General features: G+C 41.0%; 1 protein-coding gene across 1 annotated transcript in view; it reads right to left on the reverse strand.

Annotated features, from left to right (window-relative positions):
- LOC107378773 (eukaryotic translation initiation factor 3 subunit H) overlaps nt 1-19845 on the reverse strand; it is an 82249-nt gene that overhangs the window by 20851 nt on the left and 41553 nt on the right. The window contains exons 3-4 of the mRNA XM_070550823.1: nt 16079-16246; nt 5485-5584 (exon numbers count right to left, since the gene is read on the reverse strand). Coding sequence (XP_070406924.1) covers nt 5485-5584; nt 16079-16246 — 268 coding nt within the window. The remainder of the gene's footprint in view (nt 1-5484; nt 5585-16078; nt 16247-19845) is intronic.

Below are 19845 nucleotides of genomic sequence, written 5' to 3' on the forward strand. Positions count from 1 at the left end.
ACGGCTAAACGCGTGTCAGCCCTGCTAAATCCCTTTGGAGCGACTGTGGGAGGCTGCCCGCAAAAAAGGGTGGTCGCGTTAGTCACGTGTACGTCACGTGTACTGCGCACCGGGTGCCGGCCGGAAGCAAAGCCGGCTGGATGGACGCGGAGACCATGGAGCTTTTGGCCGTGCGAGCGGACGAACAGATTAGTCGCTTTTTTACGGGGACGGTGAGAGACAGCCAGCTGTTCGACAGAGTGGTGAAGACACTGGCTGAGCGGGGCGTCAAGTGGGACAAAAAGCAGGTCACATCAAAGCTAATGGCCCTGAAAAAGAAATTTCATCAGTCTGACGTGTCTTCCGTCTGACGTTGAATGCACAACCCTGTACGTCACATGCGGGGGGGGGGCCCGCCCAGCGACCTCCCTATATCCCGTCTTGGTTGGAGAGGTGTCTGATGGCAGTTTATTCTAGCTTCAACTTTGCTACGATAAATGCCAAAATCCTCCCCAGGGTGCTGCAGCAAATCCCGTTTTGAAAACGCCATGGTCCTATAAAAACAGCTTGAAACATAACAGAGGGATTTACATTTCAATGGTGGAAACAAAACCCATTGTACACTGCTGCCTACTAGCGGTCGGCATTTGAATTGCACCGAAAGAAAAGAAAATACACAAATGTTTGTATGTAAATTCTTCCAAAAATTCAATATACAGTGGTGTGAAAAACTATTTGCCCCCTTCCTGATTTCTTATTCTTTTGCATGTTTGTCACACAAAATGTTTCCGATCAACAAATGGTAAATGGTAAATGGCCTGTATTTGATATAGCGCCTTCTAGAGTCCTGGAACCCCTCAAGGCGCTTTACAACACAATCAGTCATTCACCCATTCACACACACATTCACACAATGGTGGGGATGAGCTACGATGTAACCACAGCTGCCCTGGGGCGCACTGACAGAGGCGAGGCTGCCGAGCACTGGCGCCACCGGTCCCTCTGACCACCACCAGCAGGCAACGTGGGTTAAGTGTCTTGCCCAAGGACACAACGACAGCGACAGACTGAGCGGGGCAACAAACATATTTAAACATTAGTCAAAGACAACACAAGTAAACACAAAATACAGTTTTGAAATTATGTTTTTTTTTATTTAGGGAGAGAACAAAATCCAAACCTACATTGCCCTGTGTGAAAACGTAATTGCCCCCTGAACCCAATAACTGGTTGGTCCTCCCTTAGCAGCAATGACTGCAATCAAGCGTTTGCGATAACTTGCTACGAGTCTTTTACAGCGCTCTGGAGGAATTTTGGCCCACTCATCTTAGCAGAATTGTTGTAATTCAGCTTTATTTGAGGGTTTTCTAGCATGAACCGCCTTTTTAAGGTCATGCCATAGCATCTCAATAGGACTCAGGTCAAGACTTTGACTAGGCCACTCCAAAGTCTTCATTTTGTTGTTCTTCAGCCATTCAGAGGTGGATTTGCTGGTGTGTTTTGGGTCATTGTTCTGCTGCAGCACCCAAGATCGCTTCAGCTTTAGTTGACGAACAGATGGCCGGACATTCTCCTTCAGGATGTTTTGGTAGACAGTAGAAATCATGGTTCCATTTATCACAGCAAGCCTTCCAGTTCCTGAAGCAGCAAACCAACCCCAGACCATCACACTACCACCACCATATTTTACTGTTGGTATGATGTTCTTTGTCTGAAATGCTGTGTTACTTCTATACCAGATGTAACGGGACATTTGCCTTCCAAAGAGTTCAACTTTTGTCTCATCAGTCCACAAGGTATTTTCCCAAAAGTCTTGGCAATCACTGAGATGTTTCTTAGCAAAACTGAGACAAGCCCTAATGTTCTTTTTGCTTAACAGTGGTTTGCGTCTTGGAAATCTGCCATGCAGGCCATTTTTGCCCAGTCTCTTTCTTATGGTGGAGTCGTGAACTTTGACCTTAATGGAGGCAAGTGAGGCCTGCAGTTCTTTAGAAGTTGTCCTGGGGTCTTTTGTGACCTCTCGGATGAGTTGTCTCTGCGCTCTTGGGGTAATCTTGGTCGACCGCCCACTCCTGGGAAGGTTCACCACTGTTCCATGTTGTTGCCATTTGTGGATAATGGCTCCCACTGTGGTTCGCTGGAGTCCCAAAGCTTTAGAAATGGCTTTATAACCTTTACCAGACTGATAGATCTCAATTACTTTTGTTCTCATTTGGTCTTGAATTTCTTTGGATCTTGGCATGATGTCTAGCTTTTGAGGTGCTTTTGGTCGACTTCTCTGTGTCAGGCAACTCATATTTAAGTGATTTCTTGATTGAAACAGGTGTGGCAGTAATCAGGCTTGGGGGTGGCTACAGAAATTGAACTCAGGTGTGAAACACTGCAGTTGGGTTATTTTTTAACAAAGGGGGGCAATTACTTTTTCACACAGGGCAATGTAGGTTTGGATTTTGTTCTCTCCTTAAATAACAAAAACCATCATTTCAAAACTGCATTTTGTGTTTACTTGTGTTATCTTTGACTAATGGTTAAACGTGTTTGATGATCAGAAACATTTTGTGTGACAAACATGCAAAAGAATAAGAAATCAGGAAGGGGGCAAACAGTTTTTCACACCACTGTACGGCTTTTGAATATCGATAAAATATTGCAGGAAAAAATATTGCGATATGTTGTGATATCAATATTTTTTTACATCCCTACTTTTAATTAAAGCTTCCTTCCGGACTATTTCTCTTATCCAATGGCACCATCTAGTGGTTGACAAGCATATCACACAAAAACGCTGTTCCTCAGTTTTTTTTTAGATGGCGACTTCACGTTTCTGTTTATAAATGTGCTTCTGTAGCCGATAAACAGCTAAAACACATTGTTTTACGAGTATTATTCTCATTTCATGTTGTGTTTTCATATATTTATATTTTAGAGACTTTCTTGTCCATGAAAAGTTAATCAACTCTGCATCAGCCAAGGTATTCCTTTAATTTGAAGCGTCTAGGCAGTAGTCTATCGCTATTAGTTAGTTCTGGTCGGCGCTCGGTTTCCTATTGCTCTGCCAGGCAGGGGGCGTGGTTAGCAAAAACAAAAAAAGACGTATTGCTTATATTATATCACAGTACATGATAAGATAATCACTTTTACGAATTTCTGACAAATCATACATAATTTCTGAAAGAGGAAGACTCCGGATAGCAGCTTTAATGCCAAATAGACACAAAATAAGTAAATACTGGCATTTTTAAACACTCATTTCTCTTTGTAGATTTTTGTTATTGTGACTCTGTTTAGAAGACAAAAAGAAAATAGAGAACACAACTAAATCCTTATTTTCCAGCCTGATGAGACATCAGGGTGATATATTTATTGGTTTCTGAGACATCCAGTGGTTTTTAAAGGAGCCATCTTGCATAACAACACAAAGGAGTGAGGCAGTGTGGAAAATTAATCTTGAACAAATAAAAATAAGCCCCAGAACAAAAAAAAATAATAATAACAAAAAACTTAAAAATCTTGGCTGGTCCAGAGCGATTCGGAATAAAAAGAGAAATGTTATTCCCCTGCAGGTCATTTGTATTCAAGTCCTAAAATCTGCGCATCTCTTTTAATAAACAACAAGGATTTGTTGCAACAATTCCAGCGGCTGAAAATTAAGCTGCATAAAAACACCCAAACAAACAACAACTAAGAGTAGCTGTCCTATGTTTTCGGATTCAGGCAGCACAAGCTGTCCCTCTGCCTCCCAATAATCAATGCCCTCTCTTTCTTTCTGACAGGAGTCTGTTAGCACAAAATGGTTCTTTTACCTTTCCTAATGTCCCACATAAATCTATTTAGAGTGACTGACTGTGTATGTCTCAGGCTGTTTGGTGTTTGCTCTGGGATCAATACTCTTGCTGCATTATTCTACTCTGCACCATACCTCAAACTAAATGTTTATAAAATGCTTGTCTGAGTGATAAACCGGAATGTGGAGCATCATCTGACTCTGTCATTTATATGGTTTGTATTCTATGTAGAGCATCACCCCGGGCTACCTTAAGGATGCGACTCTGAGGCACAAAGTTTAGCCTGGAGCTCACAGCAGAGGACAACTCGTTTAGGTATGGTTATAAGGAGCCCTTTAGGAAAAATCCATAACTATCTTGGCAATGTTTTAAGATTTTGACACAATTATAAATCTGGAGTACTTTAAAGTGTTTGCTGCATACTGTGACCTTTCCGAATGGCTGCAGCGTGACATAAAACGCCATCCATGAGGAACCAGGAGGACAGCACACTCCACCATAGGCAGGACAAATTGCTCAACCCTTCTGGAACTTTGGCGTGCTTAATGTCATGCTGCCTGAAAGTTGGATGAAGCCAACAGAGGACTCCACAGGCAGACTAATTTGATGCTTTATATCGTGTGCTGAAGTGGACACTATTGACCGCTGCCTGTACAGCCCAGTGGAGATTGAGGGCAGTTCAAAGAAATCTGGCCACTCAACGCTCATCTATCCGTGCCTTTCATTTCAAATAGGTGAGCAATACATGCAAGCTTCTGGAACATCAAGTACAGCAATCTGAAAGAAATCCTTTTTACAAAGGGCCGTGGCAGGGGAGGGAACACCTGGAGTTTTGCATCTTAGTTTGAAAGGAAGCGGGAGAGAAATTCTACATTAATATTCAGATTTCAGTCAAATCTAAAAAACAGAGTAGAAAACTAAAATGCAGTTATGTGCCGATATTGTCCTTTACTGTCCTGGCCTGTTTCAATCATGGGCTTGTTGGGAACACTGATAGTGACGGATTGGAGCTATAATAAATCATAAGAACTAATGAAAAGCTGCAGAAATGAGAGGGCTCCTGACTCTGGGCCAAACACAGCAGGTCAATAGCAGACCGGCGAGCCAAAGAGACAAATGTGTGGGAAAAATACAGAGGGAATGGAAAAGAGCTATGAAAAGGCACTTTAAAATTGCCCTTCTTCCTGAAAACACACTTTACAAGAGTGAGTACGTAAATCTGAGGCTTCTGAGTGAACCTCTGGCTTTTCTTCATTGGACAAATACACCCGCTTTTGTCTCAACACGTGCGAAGTCCCCTCGTGAGCGTGCTTATGTTTGCCAGAGAGGGTACACTCGGACTGCTGCGAACTGCCAGGAAAATGGTCCCCTCATTACGTTCATTTTTAGCTGCAATTTAAAAGCAATTACGATAAGCCTTGAGGTCAGAATAAGCGTAAACATGGTACATTTTTTTGACGGGCAAGGGCGAGCTGATAAATCATCATCATCAACATCCATCTCCAACTGCCATTAAATGACTCCCCTGTGGATGCACCAGGCTGTATTTGCATCCGCTGAATAAACAGAATTAAAAGGGTGAAAAAGCTAAAAATGTTAACTTTACATCGCTATAAGTAGTGTTAGCTGATGTGTTGAGATAAACATAAAAGTACAAACAACACATTCTGTGTGTGTGTGTGTGTGGGGGGGGGGGGGCATATCATTGTAAACTACTCACCCTTCTGGTGTGAAGTCTTTCTCTTTGCAGATCTCCATAAGCTTTGGTGTGAGTCTGTAGGCTTTGAGGGACAGGGAGCCCTGGGCCGTTTTTATTGGGTCTACAATCAGAAAATCACAAATCCACTGTTTGAACAAACAAATCTTTACTGATTTGATCCTTTTAATGCAATTCTGTTTAGGTTCAGAAACAAAGAAACTGGACTTCTTCACTTGCTTGAGGGTGTTTCACTTCTTATCTGGGGACTTTTCTCAAGTCAAACAAATAAAATGCAAATAATTATGCTTTTAAACTATAACAAGAGCTTTGTTGTCAGATAAGACGGTTTGTAAATCACCTATATAATCCTCCATTTGATGTGGGGAAGGGTTTCGCTGTTGTAGCTTGTAATTTTCTCGCTGAATAGATAACACTTTGACAACGAGAGAACCTTCACAGACAACGTTTTACAAATAAATCATAATATTTCAAACATGTTAGATTAGAACACATTATTTCAGAAAACCTTTACTCATTTTTACTTTAAACCTGCAGAACATTTCTGAAACTGTTCAGAATTTTTTCATGGATCAACAGTTTTGTGCTCATTACCCAAAAGCCCAAAGATGAAGGCTTAGTTCCACAAAAACCAGAATAATTTCTATTGGATAAAAAAATACAAAATCCTCATCACCTTTACACAAATGCTGAATAATCTGGAATACAAACAGTATTTACCAAATAGTTTATCATAAGTGTACTTTTATACGACCTAAAAACGTCATGTTGGGATTTACAACACTCCAAAGCATGCAAAGTGCCTAAAATAAAAACAATTACTTAAAAGTGATACAGCCTCTACAATCCCGATTCCCTTTTAATATGTTCACCTCTTTATTTTTTGAGTGTTCACACTCTCCTGAGCCTCCCAGGTAAGGACTATTCAGGGGTTCTGGAGAGGAGGGTCAATCGAATTGTCGAACCTCAGATTCAGGAGGAACAAAGTGGTTTTCAAAACTTTCTTGCAAATCCGTTATGTGCTCGACACACGGGAGGCGACAAACGACCGCGAAATTTGTCGCTGTCGCTTTTATTACCTGTCACACGGGAGGTGATCCGCGGCAGCGGCCAGCGGCAAAGCCGTCTACGCGTTCTGTTCCATGGCGAAATCGAAACTTCCGTTGTTTTGTTTGGCTGTGTCACGTTGGAGGGAATTAAGGTTATTTAAGCGGTTCAGAGTTAATAAAGTGGTAGATATGATGTTTCACAAGGTGCTGCTAGAGTTATGTGAAATCTTACTTCTGATTTTACTATATAATAATAATAATAATAATATAATAATAAATATAATAATAATAATAATCAACTTCTCCTTCATGTTTGCTCGGAGATGTGCGGAGCATTATGTCCGCTCATTGGTCAGTGAATGAAACCTCTGTTGATTGATCCTCGTCCGAGCGACAGCGATGAAAAGTTGAACATGTTTCAACTTTCTGGGATCGCGTCGCTGGGTCGTCCATGCACGGCACGTGCATGAGTGTAAAATTTCACACGCACGTTTTTCACGTTTCGCTAGAGAGACCCGCAATTATCGCTTTGTCGCGCATGTCTCATTGAAAATTAATGGAGAGGCGATGTCGCCTCCCGTGTGTCGAGCCCATTACAATGTTCATTATGTCATCTTTTTAAATATTAAACAAGGTTCTTTTTGCTTCGGACATGAAGGTGCGAAGCAAAAAGAACCTTGTTTAATATTAAAATGTGGTTTTCATTCTGGCCGTGGAACACTGAGCCAGCTCTATACCCTTAGGGGGATCTTGGAGGGTGCGTGGGAATTTGCCCAACCAATCTACATGTGTTTTGTGGATTTGGAGAAAGCTTTCGACCGCGTCCCCCGGGGGACCCTGTGGGGGGTAGTCTGGGAGTATGGGGTACCAGGCCTTCTGATACGAGCTGTTAGATCCCTGTATGACCGGTGTCAGAGCTTGGTCCGCATTGCCGGCAGTAAGTCGGGCTCGTTTCCCGTGAGAGTCAGGGGCGGCGTTAGGCCCGGCTACTTGGGCTGAAGCCCCGGATCTTTCATGATAACCCCCGGATCTAAATCGCGGAAGTAACATGCAGTACCAAAGTCCAACAGAGAAAGCGCAGCTGGCAGTAGTTTGTAAAGTCCCATTTAGTCGTCACACACACACACAGGTGAAATTTATTCTCTGCATTTGACCCATCCCCTGGGTCAAAATAGCTCGGGAACTATTTGGTGGTTTAACCCCCCAATCCAACCCCTTAATGCTGAGTGTCAAGCAGGGAGGAATTGGGTCCCATTTTCTTTGGTATGACCCGACCAGGAGTCGAACCCCTGATCTACCGATCTCAAGGCGGACACTCTACCACTAGGCCACTCAGTCGGTATACAGCCTGCCTGAGCCTCCACCACTGAAGAGAAGCCCTTCAGCAGCTGGCTTCTTCTACAGTCTCTGTCTGAAACGCATGAGTGAAGATGGACATAAGGACGTTTTTTAGACCAAAAGTACAACGACAGAACCCCAGCTCTGATGAGACTGGTGTTGACTCAGGTTTGTGAGTCTTATTTGAAAATATTTGTTGTGCTGCTGGTTTGCCTAAAGTTAGCTTACTATCAGGTAAAGATGTTGGAGAAAGAAAGGGAATATTTACTATCATCTCACACTAAACACTAACAGGAACAATACTCTGCCCTGAATATGCTTACTATGTAACTTCAGATTAAACATTATGTGGTACAAGATATATATATATATATGATGTTGACTAGTGCGTGTCACGTGTGTGCGCGCATGCGTGTGTGCGCGTGCGCGCATGCGTGTGTGCGTGTGCGCGCGTGTGTGTTAAGCCCCGGATCTTCTTCAGTCCTAAATCCGCCCCTGGTGAGAGTTACTGCCAAGGCTGCCCTTTGTCACTGATTCTGTTCATAAATTTTATGGACAGGATTTCTAGGGGCAGCCAAGGTGTTGAGGGGATCTGTTTTGGTTTGCCTTAGGATCGGGTCTCTGCTTTTTGCAGATGATGTGGTCCTGTTGGCTTCATCAGAACATGATCTCCAGCTTTCGCTGGAGCGGTTCGCTGCCGTGTGAAGCAGATGGGATGAGAATCGGCTCCCAGGACACACTGGGGGGACTATGTCTTTCGGCTAGCCAGGGAACGCCTTGGGATTTCCTGGGAAGAGCTGGCTTAAGTAGCTGGGGTGAGGGAAGTCTGGGCATCCCGGCTTAGGCTGCTGCCCCCGCGACACAACTCCAGAGAAGCGGCTGAAAATGGATGGATATTTTGGAGTAATTTTGACATTTCTAACTTCAAAATGTGAGCAGGAAGAGGAGCTGGTCTTTTCATTACAAAATCTCACAGGCAGTGTTGTTTTAGACAGCTATGTAGGTTTTAGTCCTAGTCTTTTGGATGAAAATGCATTTTAGTCCTAATAAGTTTTAATTGACAAAGATTTTGGTTTTAAGTTTTACAAAAAGATTAAATGGAGTATTAGGGATCAGTGAGCAGAAAAAAATAGTCTTGACAGACTAACCAACACATTCTTCATAAACATGTTCAGAAAAAATTTGTTAAAAATGGTAATTTCTTTCATTTATCTGCCCAAAATATATGTTTTCAGGAAGTGCACAGATAAAAACGTGTCAAAGCTGCAAGAGCAAATTTAGAAAACAAATTAGCTTAAAACACGTTTTCATGCCTCTTAACGATGTTCTAATGTTCTTGTTCCCTGGGTCCTCAACTCATTACACACTCATGCATTTAGCAACAGAACACCACTGGTGTGAGAGGTTCTCTACTGAATATACCAGAGAAGGAGAAACAGTTGGCTGCTATCACTTCAACTTTAGGACAATTTACCAGAGTCCCAATAAGAAAAACACCATTTGAAGGTTTGGACCTAGAAAATGGTGACTGGTGTTTAGCACCATCTCGTTTCCTATGGCAGCATGGGTGTCCGATTCTGTCAGAAGCATCTCAGGGAAGATACCCAAGGGGATGGGTTTGTGTTCCGTGACTGTGTTTGCGTTCAAAACCTAGCTTGCCCTGTAAATTCACAAAAGCATCTTTAACATTATGAATTTATTACTAAGTATCGTCGTGCTCGCTCATATTTGTCACCGTTTATGTCAGCAGTAAGTCTTTCTCTCAACTGCACCCAGACCCGGTGACAACAGCAGCGGCAGCGTTACTTTTTAGCTTCAGACAGACAGGCAGAAGTTTGCTTTTTGAGCACAGTCTTGTCACATCGTCGGCATCTCATTTTCGTGATGAGAAAAGGGGCATCAACAAAACCATTCAGCCCTTGTCATCATTCACTAAAACAACGCTGATCACATTAATAAACTAACAAAGAAGATAAACTTTGTTTACAGTTAACTAACTTTCTTCATCACTACCCTCTCCTTGTTCAGCTCTCTATCAAATCTGCCTTTTCCAGGATCCACCAATTACCTCTTTCTAATTCATTTTCTCTTTCCCTTTCCTCGCATTTTTTTATTTTTGTGATATATTTTAATAATTTTTAAATATTTTTTATTAATTTATTTATTTTATTTGGTATTTGTGAAGCGCCTCGTGATTTTTATCTTGAGAGGCACCATATAAAAGATTGTTTCTTCCACTTCCTCCTCTAATGTTGTGGAACAGCTACTTACTTCTTCCTTCTTTTGTGTTTTCTGGTGGACTTTTCTTGTAATCTTTTTAACTCAACTTGAGCAGTAAATCGCCAGGCTTTCTGAAGGTCTTATCAAGTATTTACCTCGACATTTTCACTCATTTCCAGCTCAGTCCTTGGACATGACTGTAGGGTATATCTCAGTAGGGTGTGCAATTTGTCCTGGACAAGTAGAGGACAAACAAAGTTCTTGTACCTGACAAAGGACTGCAGCATTTAATGCAATGTGTTTTCAAATAGTGAGGAAGTGGACAAAAGATGAATGGTGGGGCTTAAACATCTCCAAAAAAATGACTTTTTATAGTAGGTTCCTAGCAGCAAAGTACATAAATATGGGGTTCAAACCATTTGTTTGCTAAGTTTTCTATTATATTTTTGTACATCACTGGTTCATCCCTTGAGTTATGGTTTCCTTTGTAGGGATGCACCATTAAAAGGAACTCCGGCTATGAGGACGTGTATGCCCTAAAAAGCCACAAATTTTCTGTTGTACCAAACTATGTTGTTAGAAACACACAAAATATAGCCATTTATTCATAAATCTGTAATATTTAATACATTTTTGGACAAACGTAGGATGCCATGTTTTCTGCACGCAATGCACTCTGGGGGCAATGACGTATATTGGTTGCTCTTGGAAGAATAGCTATTGATGCTAGTGTTTGTTACGCACTCACCATATTAAAAATTAAGTAAAATGCCGCATTGCGCTGCTTTTGGATGTAATTTCCAGTCAGAGGGCAACAAGGGGAGTGATGTGAGGTTACACAGCTTTCCCACTGGCAAGAAGAGGAGAAAGCAGTGGGAAGATGCCTGTGGACGAACACAACTTCCTAAAGACCCACGGCTGTGTTCCCTACATTTTTCTCCTGATGCGTTTGAGGCTTTTAGTCGACCACAACTACTTAAAGAGCTCACCAGAGTGGCTGGGTATAAGAGAAGGCGGAAACTAAATGCTTTACCGACCATTTTCCCACACAAGACGCCTAAACACCCTTGGAGAGACAAGAGACGCTCTCCTGAGCCGACAACCCGCTCCTGCAGCTGCCGCTTCGGTCATGTTCAGCAAACCATCGGACACGCCACTCGTCATGGATGAAGCTGAACGTTCACCTCTCCCGTCAGTAAAACAAGCAGTAAGTGTAGCAATACAGTGTTTTCCAAATATATAATATCTGCAAAAATGATTTGTCATTTCACTGAATATCCTAATCTTCTATAAAGCACACGACAGCTCTGGATGCTAAAATGCTCCAAAATCATTCATAATTGAATAAGTTTGATCACACGATAGCTTACCGTTAACTTCTGCTGACAAAAATGTGAGCTCTTGACAACAAACTCTCCCTCTAAGTTACCACGGAGACGCATTTGCCACACACGCAGCACTGGTTTTGTCCTGCACTCGCGTCATCCCGCCCTTCTTGTTCTTCATTTTGATGCTCGTTTAGTGAAACATCATCAGTGATGTCCTCACTGATGTCCTCACAATTGCATTGCGACGCCAACAACAATGGCGACCTACGCGTTAAACTATTTTTTACAAATTTTATAAAAATGAAGACATTAAAAAGTTTTTTACACCACTTTAATATAACTGATACTAGCATTTATCTTTTAAGAACCACAAAGTTTTGTAACCTGGGTTCCTTTTAAAAACATTTTGTATCTGTCTGATACCACGTGTTTGCATAGTCCAACTTCTCACCATCAATAAAACTATGCGGCAGCATGGCGTTCACCTCCCAGGTGAGTGGTCAGGTAGTGAGGAAGAGTAATATGATGTTATGTAATGGGTTAGAGTTGTAATGTGGCTCATCAGCTCAAATGGTAACAGAACTAAACAGAAAGAAACTCACCACCACTCAAGAGTTTACAGACGTCAGCTATTTGAAGGTACTTCTAGGTGAAAATGCACATCGACAAGTATCAACATGAGTGTTTGTACGAGCACTCAGTTTGATTTTAAGAGTTTAACTAACACTCAGTCGGGTAATGCAAAGTAAAGAGTCTGGATTGATGAAGAAAAGGCCAATAACCAAAGAGCAACCTTCAACAAGTCTAAAGAACAATTGATGAGGAACATCAGGAGAGAGAAAAAAGTCTGGGACACTAATTAAAAAATAAAAACTGTTCGACTGATCGACTTTTATACAGAACTGTACAACGTTAATAAACACCAACCTATACAATTTCCCTTCACAGCATACCTCCTCCAGTTTGTGTGTGGATTAAAACAGTTTAGGCCAAAATAATTAAAAACTGCATTCAACGTTCACTGTGTATGATGTAGATATCTCACTGACCTTGTGTTATAATTTTAAACACCTAAAATTGCTGTATGGAAATTGAGTAAAACTGAACAGACTGTCAATTTGACACTTCCTTAGGCACTCCCCAAAGGCAACTGTGTTAAACCATTTGCCTACGGATCAACCAGTTCAAGTACAGACTGAAAGTTGACCGTGAATCTCAGTTCATGTTCACAGAGAGCAGGGAGGGCCAGCATGAAGGCAGCTCTCCCAAATCCATAAGAAGCATGCTGACTGAAATCAAATGCTGAGTGACGCAGATGAACTCTGAAGAGCTGGTTGAATTTGGACACCATGTCCTGATCTTCTGCTGCCTACGAAGGCCGGTCTGTTCCGTGTGGTACACGCTACATCAGTTCTGTTAACGGATCCACCCAAACATTCACACAATCCTAAATGTCAAGTGTTTTAGTTCAATAGAAGGTGCCCAGTGATGATGTTTACACTGATTATTCTCAGATAATCAAACACAATTTTCAGTTCAAAGCTCGTTACTAATGAGGTTCGGAGCCTAATTAATTTCACTGCATGCGCCCGATTTGAATGCTCTGATTAGCTTTGCATGTCCACCTTCACCTCTTCTACTGTTCACCTCATATTTAAGTTTTTAGACATTTACCCACCTGGTTTAACAACCTACTGTAATCCATAGCTGTCACCAGACGAAAGCCATTTACCTACAAGTTCCCCAGACGATTGATTCTTTCATCGGTATAAAATGACCGGTGAGCTAATGACAAAGGGAGCAAAAAAAAAAAAAGAAAAAAAAAAAAGAAATCAATTTTCCCTTCCCCTTTGACTTTAAGCAGAGATAATGTAAATTCCTTTGGGGTGCTTTGATCCGTTAAGTGCTGCATTATTGATTGACATTAGTAGGAGGTCTCGTTTAGAATGAGAAAAGGCTCGCTGCCCAACTGCCTGGCTGGCAGAAGCACATCACAGAGCTGCAGCTGGAAGATGGTCATAAATAAATCTCTGTCTGTTCTTTATTATAGAACCTGAGAACAACAAGACCCTGAGAAGATTTAGAAAAGGAATAATCTGATTAGTATAGCCGTTTTACAGACAAAGGGTGAAATTTGAAGCTGGTTCAGTACTTTAAAATAGCACGTCTCCATTTTTTGTCTTTTACTCAACGTGACTGTATAAAAATTGAGCTGTAATGAAATATTTGAAAGCAATAACCTTGTGAGTCTGTTGTGCGTCAGCCTCACTCTACTTTCTGTTTTCTGATTCATGACTGAGGAAAATTCTGTATCGTTACAAAAATAAAACACTGGCTGAAAAGTCAGTCCTGACATTAGGATGATGTTACATTTTGATTACATACAATACACTTGGTTTGTAAAGTCTGATGAACGAGTCACAGCAGGGCTTTACTAACATGAAACAAAACCACTTATCATATACATGCATTTAATTATGCAACCAACAATGAGATGCATCCTATGAACTCAACTTGAAATGATTAATTTACATTTATTCAGACAAGGGAGTCCAAAAGTTTCTTGTTAGAGATATATTTTCTTTGTGGGTCATGCTGATTGAATTTGTGTCGTCTTCTGATACTTAACACCATCTGATACGGATTGCTGTGTGGAAATAATCTTTTAAAGATTTACCTGCAAGCCTAGCGCGTCCATTTGCATCATGTGTGCGTTCCACCCAGAAAACCTGCTATTTCTGGTGTCTTCCTGCCTTCTGCTTCTTTTTCTATTGTTGGCCTCAACCACAGAAGGGCAATGGTACCTTACCTCACTACAGGCAAAGGTCCTTAACGTTTCCTCACCTGTGTAGCTTCAGTGCCAGGTGTGACATAATACCTTCTGAGGAGGGTTTCAGAGGCCAACAGGTTAGTTCAGCTGACTGAATACGATTTAGTCGTGAAAAAAGGACTCAAACATGTCTATGGTGTTTAATTACCATGTCACTCAGTGTCTACTCCCTAAACCCCTGCAGTTAACTTCTGAGCTTTGTTGCGTTTCATGGTGTCTTAATAAAAGAGCATTTTCTGTGTCTTACTGTCATAACAGCTTTATCCAACGGATGAACAACTTCTCATGAAAAATCCTCTGACCAGCTGGCCTCTGGCCCACTGCCACCAGATTTTCCATCACTTTTCTGTGTCTGACCCCCAGCGTGAGTCGTCTGACACGTAGCTAGTTTGATGTGCAAAGTAGAAGTGTTGTAGACATTCTCATGAGTCTGGTTTTAAAGAAGCATGAAATTATGTGTCATTTTTCTTGGGTAAAAAATGAAACCTTGATGTTTTTACCTCCACAAATAACACAAGCCCAAATCTATTCTTCCATGCTGTGGAGTAGCTAATGGTTAGCTTCTACTAGCTAAAACATGCTCTGGCTTTTCTGGTTTGCTCAGTTTCTGGTCTGATTCCTTTCTGTGCCTACTGCAGAAAATGTGGGTTGAGGACAATTTTCCCGCTCAGCATGCATATGCAACTCAGACCATCACATTTTAAAAAGTATCTCACACTTTCTCAGTGAACAAGAACTTTAATGGACTTAAGATTCAATTTAATAAGTCCTTTTAAGTGAAAACCAAGGTGCTTTATCTCTTGAGGCATGAAAAGTAATGACATTAAAAGTTAGAGGGGCACAACACACGGCGTTATTTCCATTGGTTGTAAGTTAAACACCTTCAATAACAGCAATTTGCCTCACGTGTGACTCCAGACCTCTGATCTCAGTTTGGAGTCAGATGGACTACTGAATATTAAGAAGCCTTGTTGTAACTAATAAATTATTGCATTAGTCTCTTGGTGAGAATGCAGCAGTAACCATCAAGATGAAAAATTCTTCTTCAAAACCTACAAATTTACTGCAGTAAAATCTTTTTCTATTTTGTGTCAAACTGATTTAGCTACTTGTGACCTTATTCTTTGTCTTCATTTGGTGAAAAAAAAATAAAAAATACCTATTTGACCCGAGGTTGTTGACTCATGCCTGACAGTGCACACTAAATGTTTTCAATCAGTTCTCTTACAGAAGCACCATTTGAGCGCCTGGTAAAAAAGATGATTTTGCACAAATATTGTAAATCTTGGCCAATGGCCATCTCCGTTTTACTTTTTTTTTCTAAACAACGTTTCCTTATGACTCAGCATTTCCTCTGGGAGCTGTAGTGTCGAACTTGACTGGTGCCGATCTACTCTACTGGAACCACTTTCCACCTGCGCAGATTTCTGTGATTAGTGGCCGTCTATGAATGCTTGTGTGACAAGTGACGACTGCGGCAGTATGTCTGCTCAGTATTTCTGGTCCATAACTGAGTCAATAAAACATTTCCAGCTTAAATGCAAAAGATTGAACTGGGAGAGCACATGAGATCATTGCTGACCATTAGCTGAACCCGCTCTGGGTGTTTAAGAACAAGAGCTCACACCACCAACTCAATTTTAATACTTATTTTCTTCATCGTTTATCTGACATTAAATCATCTTCTTGCATGAGTTCTTGTTTAGTTCAGTTCCTATCATCTGCATGTCGATATCTTTATGAAATTTCCTTTTATTTAAAGTAAAAATGCCAGTTTAACTGATTTTCTAAGCAATTTGAAGCACATAGCATTCTCTGTGTGGAAAACTCACCATAGATGAGAACAACAGACTCTTCAATGGCATGTTGGTAGCTGAACTGGGAATCTAGCAGAGCTCGGCTGACAAAAGAGCCATAGTAGGTGGACTGGTACCAGCCCACATGCAGATGGTCAATGTTGACATGACGCAGAGAACGCATCATCTCCATCTGGTACTGGACTAGAAGCAAAGAGGGAAGGAGAAAGAGAGAGTGAGAAACTCAGATAAATGGAACAAGTGGGGGAAAATGTTTACATATGAATTCAATTTAAATTAGCAATATTTTTTAGATCTGTGAATATCTGTGGACCATCTGCACCTGGATACGGTGGATAAACAGAGGATGTGAGATTTAGAAAGAAAATGAGCCACAAGGAAGCAAAGGACAAACGTGATCAAACTGGGAAAAACAACAGGCTTCATCTGCTGCTGTCAAGTGGCCATGGAGGTGATTTCTAAAACAAACATAAACTCGGATCAAAAGTCTGCCTCTTGTACTTTGTCAGTAAATAAATCCTGGCAGGGGAAAACAGCTGGACAGATACGCGAGCATGTTTCAGCTCCTGAGGAGGAGGCGAGATGCATTACAGAGAGCCTTTTCATTATGGCGGACACCTCTTAAGGACGTGCAGCAAGGAACACAAACACCCCGCATCACCGGCTTTAAGTAACAACCACAGCAAGCGAGCAAAACAGTGTCTAAGCAGGCTAGCTGGGGGAGGTTGATAAATCAGGTTGTGATTGGGCAGCTGTGGCCCCTGACGCTCAGTCTGTAGAGCACAACCCTGCCCTGCTGGGGCGGTTAACAAGAACAAAGTGGAGGGGTGAAAAACAGGGAGGGAGAGCACAGAGGGCAAAAACAGGAGCAAAGACGGAGTGGCTTCGGACACCAGGAGGAGAGATGGAAGGTGCTGAAGAGGAGCAAAGGAAGATAAATAACAATGAGCAGATACAAAAGAGAGAAGGACTAAAGAAAAATGTAACGTCACCCATTTGTGAAAGGGAGATTTTTCTCTTAATGGCCTCGGTTGTGTCTGGCAGGTCACTAAGGTCACAATACTACAACGTCAGACCCAGTATAAGTACATAAATATAGTTTTTTATCATGTCTGATCTTTAATTAATGAGTAGTTAAAGAAAATGTCTAGGAATAACTGTTTTAATCAATTAGAAACTTTGATGTTTCTAAAGAGAATTTTTGTCACCACTTCAAATAACTTCTAACACTTTACTGATGGAATAAACTTCAGGTGACGAGTAAAACGTTTACCAGAAACAGAAATACTAAATGTCAGTGTAAACTAATGCAAAAACACTACTTTCATCAAAAGAGAAATCAGAGGTCAAATTACCGAGTCCACTATTAATCGACTCATCAGACACAACACAGGTTTGTTTTTCGTGTTGACTGAAGTTTGGAGTTAATCAAATCTGAATTAGTTGGGTTCCATGTTGACCTAAAACAATGCGGTGACACTTCACAGTTTCATTAATTAGCTGCCAACAAACACACACGTCATTCTGAGTTTGATGTTTGCTTAAATATCAGTTTTACAAAAATAAGATGTGACCCTTCAGCAGCTTAGTATTTCTGAAATGTATTTTCCCTGTAGCATCCTTTTTCACACTGATTAGTTCATCTCTCCCCGTCTTTAAAGGTAGAGCCATATGAAACATTAACCTTTTATTTCCATTTCTATTATTCTGGATTCTGCGAGTTTACAGTGTAGAGGGTAAATGTTGTTGCTTTTAAGCTTAATATATTACCTTTACTTATGACCAATAAGCTGTGATCCTCTATAAAAATGTAGAATATCAACCTGCTTGGTCTTTGGATGTTTAATCAGAAGATTCTAGGGTTCTTTGCTTTTTCAGGGATCAAACACACTTTGTCTCAATTCAGACAGAGTCAGGTTCATAAAAGATAAGAAATTTATTTTCTAAACAAATAAAAACCTGACAAGTTAACCAAGGCTACTGTGATGGATGAATCTAAGAGGATGGGATGTGATGTATAGTGATTGAATGGTGTGTGTTTATCAGAACCTTGTATCTAGAAGGACTGAGTTCTGGGCGTGAAAAGGAATTTGGTTTGCATTAAACTATGAAGTTGATTCTTATCAAAATGGCATCAGACGCAATCATGTTGTGTTCTACGTACCCCCGAGGAGGATCCCTTTCCGTAGCTTTCTCTAGAACTCTCACAGTCAAGTGAGCTCTGTTTTAATATTCTCATATGATTTCTTGGCCAACCGGGACGTGCCATGTTAAGGGGTGTTAACAAGCAAACCTCAGAACATCACGCCTTCTTTCAGATACAGGATGCTCTGATTTGTGGCTAAGAAAATATCTATGTGTTATGACGTTTAACTTAACTTTAATTTATCTCTAGTGAACCTTGTGTCTGAGTGTAGATAATGATTCACTTGTTAAATCTAAAAGTACTGATCATACCATAATAATGTTCATTTCAAACTTCAGTAATTCAAGCACAGATTAATCACCCTTATTCATTTAAGCACAGATTAATCAAGACATTATTATTATGCATCACCCATTATGGTTCATTTCATTTCACGATTGACCAACTCAAATGAGCTGAAAATAGTCACTTTATTCTGAGAGTGAGCAATCCTGCAGTGTTATCAAAAGAAGGCTTTGTTTGGGAACACAGCCTGACATCTTGTTCCTCCTGAAATGTAAACAAGGCTGCAGTATCCTTTTGGGTTTGTTGGAAGCTAGGACGTAAAATCCACCTTAGAGAATGGAATTTATGTCTGCAGATGACCGGTGGCATGTAGGTCAATCTGTAGGTGAAAAATGACCATTGTTGGACACTACAACAGCATTTTTCTATCCAAGTGTTTTAGCGTGTGGTGGATTTGCAGACGTTCATTATCTGAACTGTTTTGTTCTCAGTAGGGTCAAGGGGAGCTGGTGTCTCTCCAAAGGTGGTTGGGCGAGAGGTGGGGGACACCCTGGACAGGTCGCCGGTCCATCACAGAGACAAACAGGACACACAGTCTGTGGACACACACACACACATCCATCCATACCTTGCAACATTTTAGAGTTGCTAATAACATGAACATTCATGTTTTTATTCTGGGAGCAAAGCAGAACGCACAAAAAAACACTTTTATCAAAAAAAAAATAGCTGCAGCCGGGACTCAAACCTACAACCACCAAACAGCCCAATAACTATTAAATGGAAAAATAAACATTCTGTCAAATTTCAACAAAAGGAACACAAAAATATTTTTAGTAACAAATGTTTAAAGGGGCATCATGGAAGTTTGACAGCCAAAACATGTATAGAAATAATACATTTCTTCTTCATACATTCTCCTGCAATGCCCTGGTTCTGTAGAATGAGCCCTGGCATTTTTACTGTGATTGCCTGTTTTTCTGTAAAATCACAGAAAAAGAGAGATGCTCGGGTAGAACAGGCTGCTTCATGCACGTTCACGCTCAGGCATAGCCCGTAGCATTTGCTATCAGTAGCTTTAGCAGCAGAGAGAGAGAGAGAGAGAGGTAGTGCGACTTTGTCGCTGTTCCTAACGCCTAGTGACAAACCTAGCTACATTTCTGAGGACCCTTAGCTACTTTCTGTAGAACTTTCTTCTAGATATTTCCTGCAAATTAGCAACAAAATAGCCATTTTCACTCCGAACCGTTCTTTGAACGTTGTTTCAGCTGTCATCAAGATATACAAATGTTACAGATACAAAAGACACCACTGGCACTTTAGCTCACCTAGTAAGACGTCGGACTTTTGT

This window comes from Nothobranchius furzeri, chromosome 5 (assembly GCF_043380555.1).
Source record: "Nothobranchius furzeri strain GRZ-AD chromosome 5, NfurGRZ-RIMD1, whole genome shotgun sequence".
Lineage (NCBI taxonomy): Eukaryota > Metazoa > Chordata > Actinopteri > Cyprinodontiformes > Nothobranchiidae > Nothobranchius > Nothobranchius furzeri.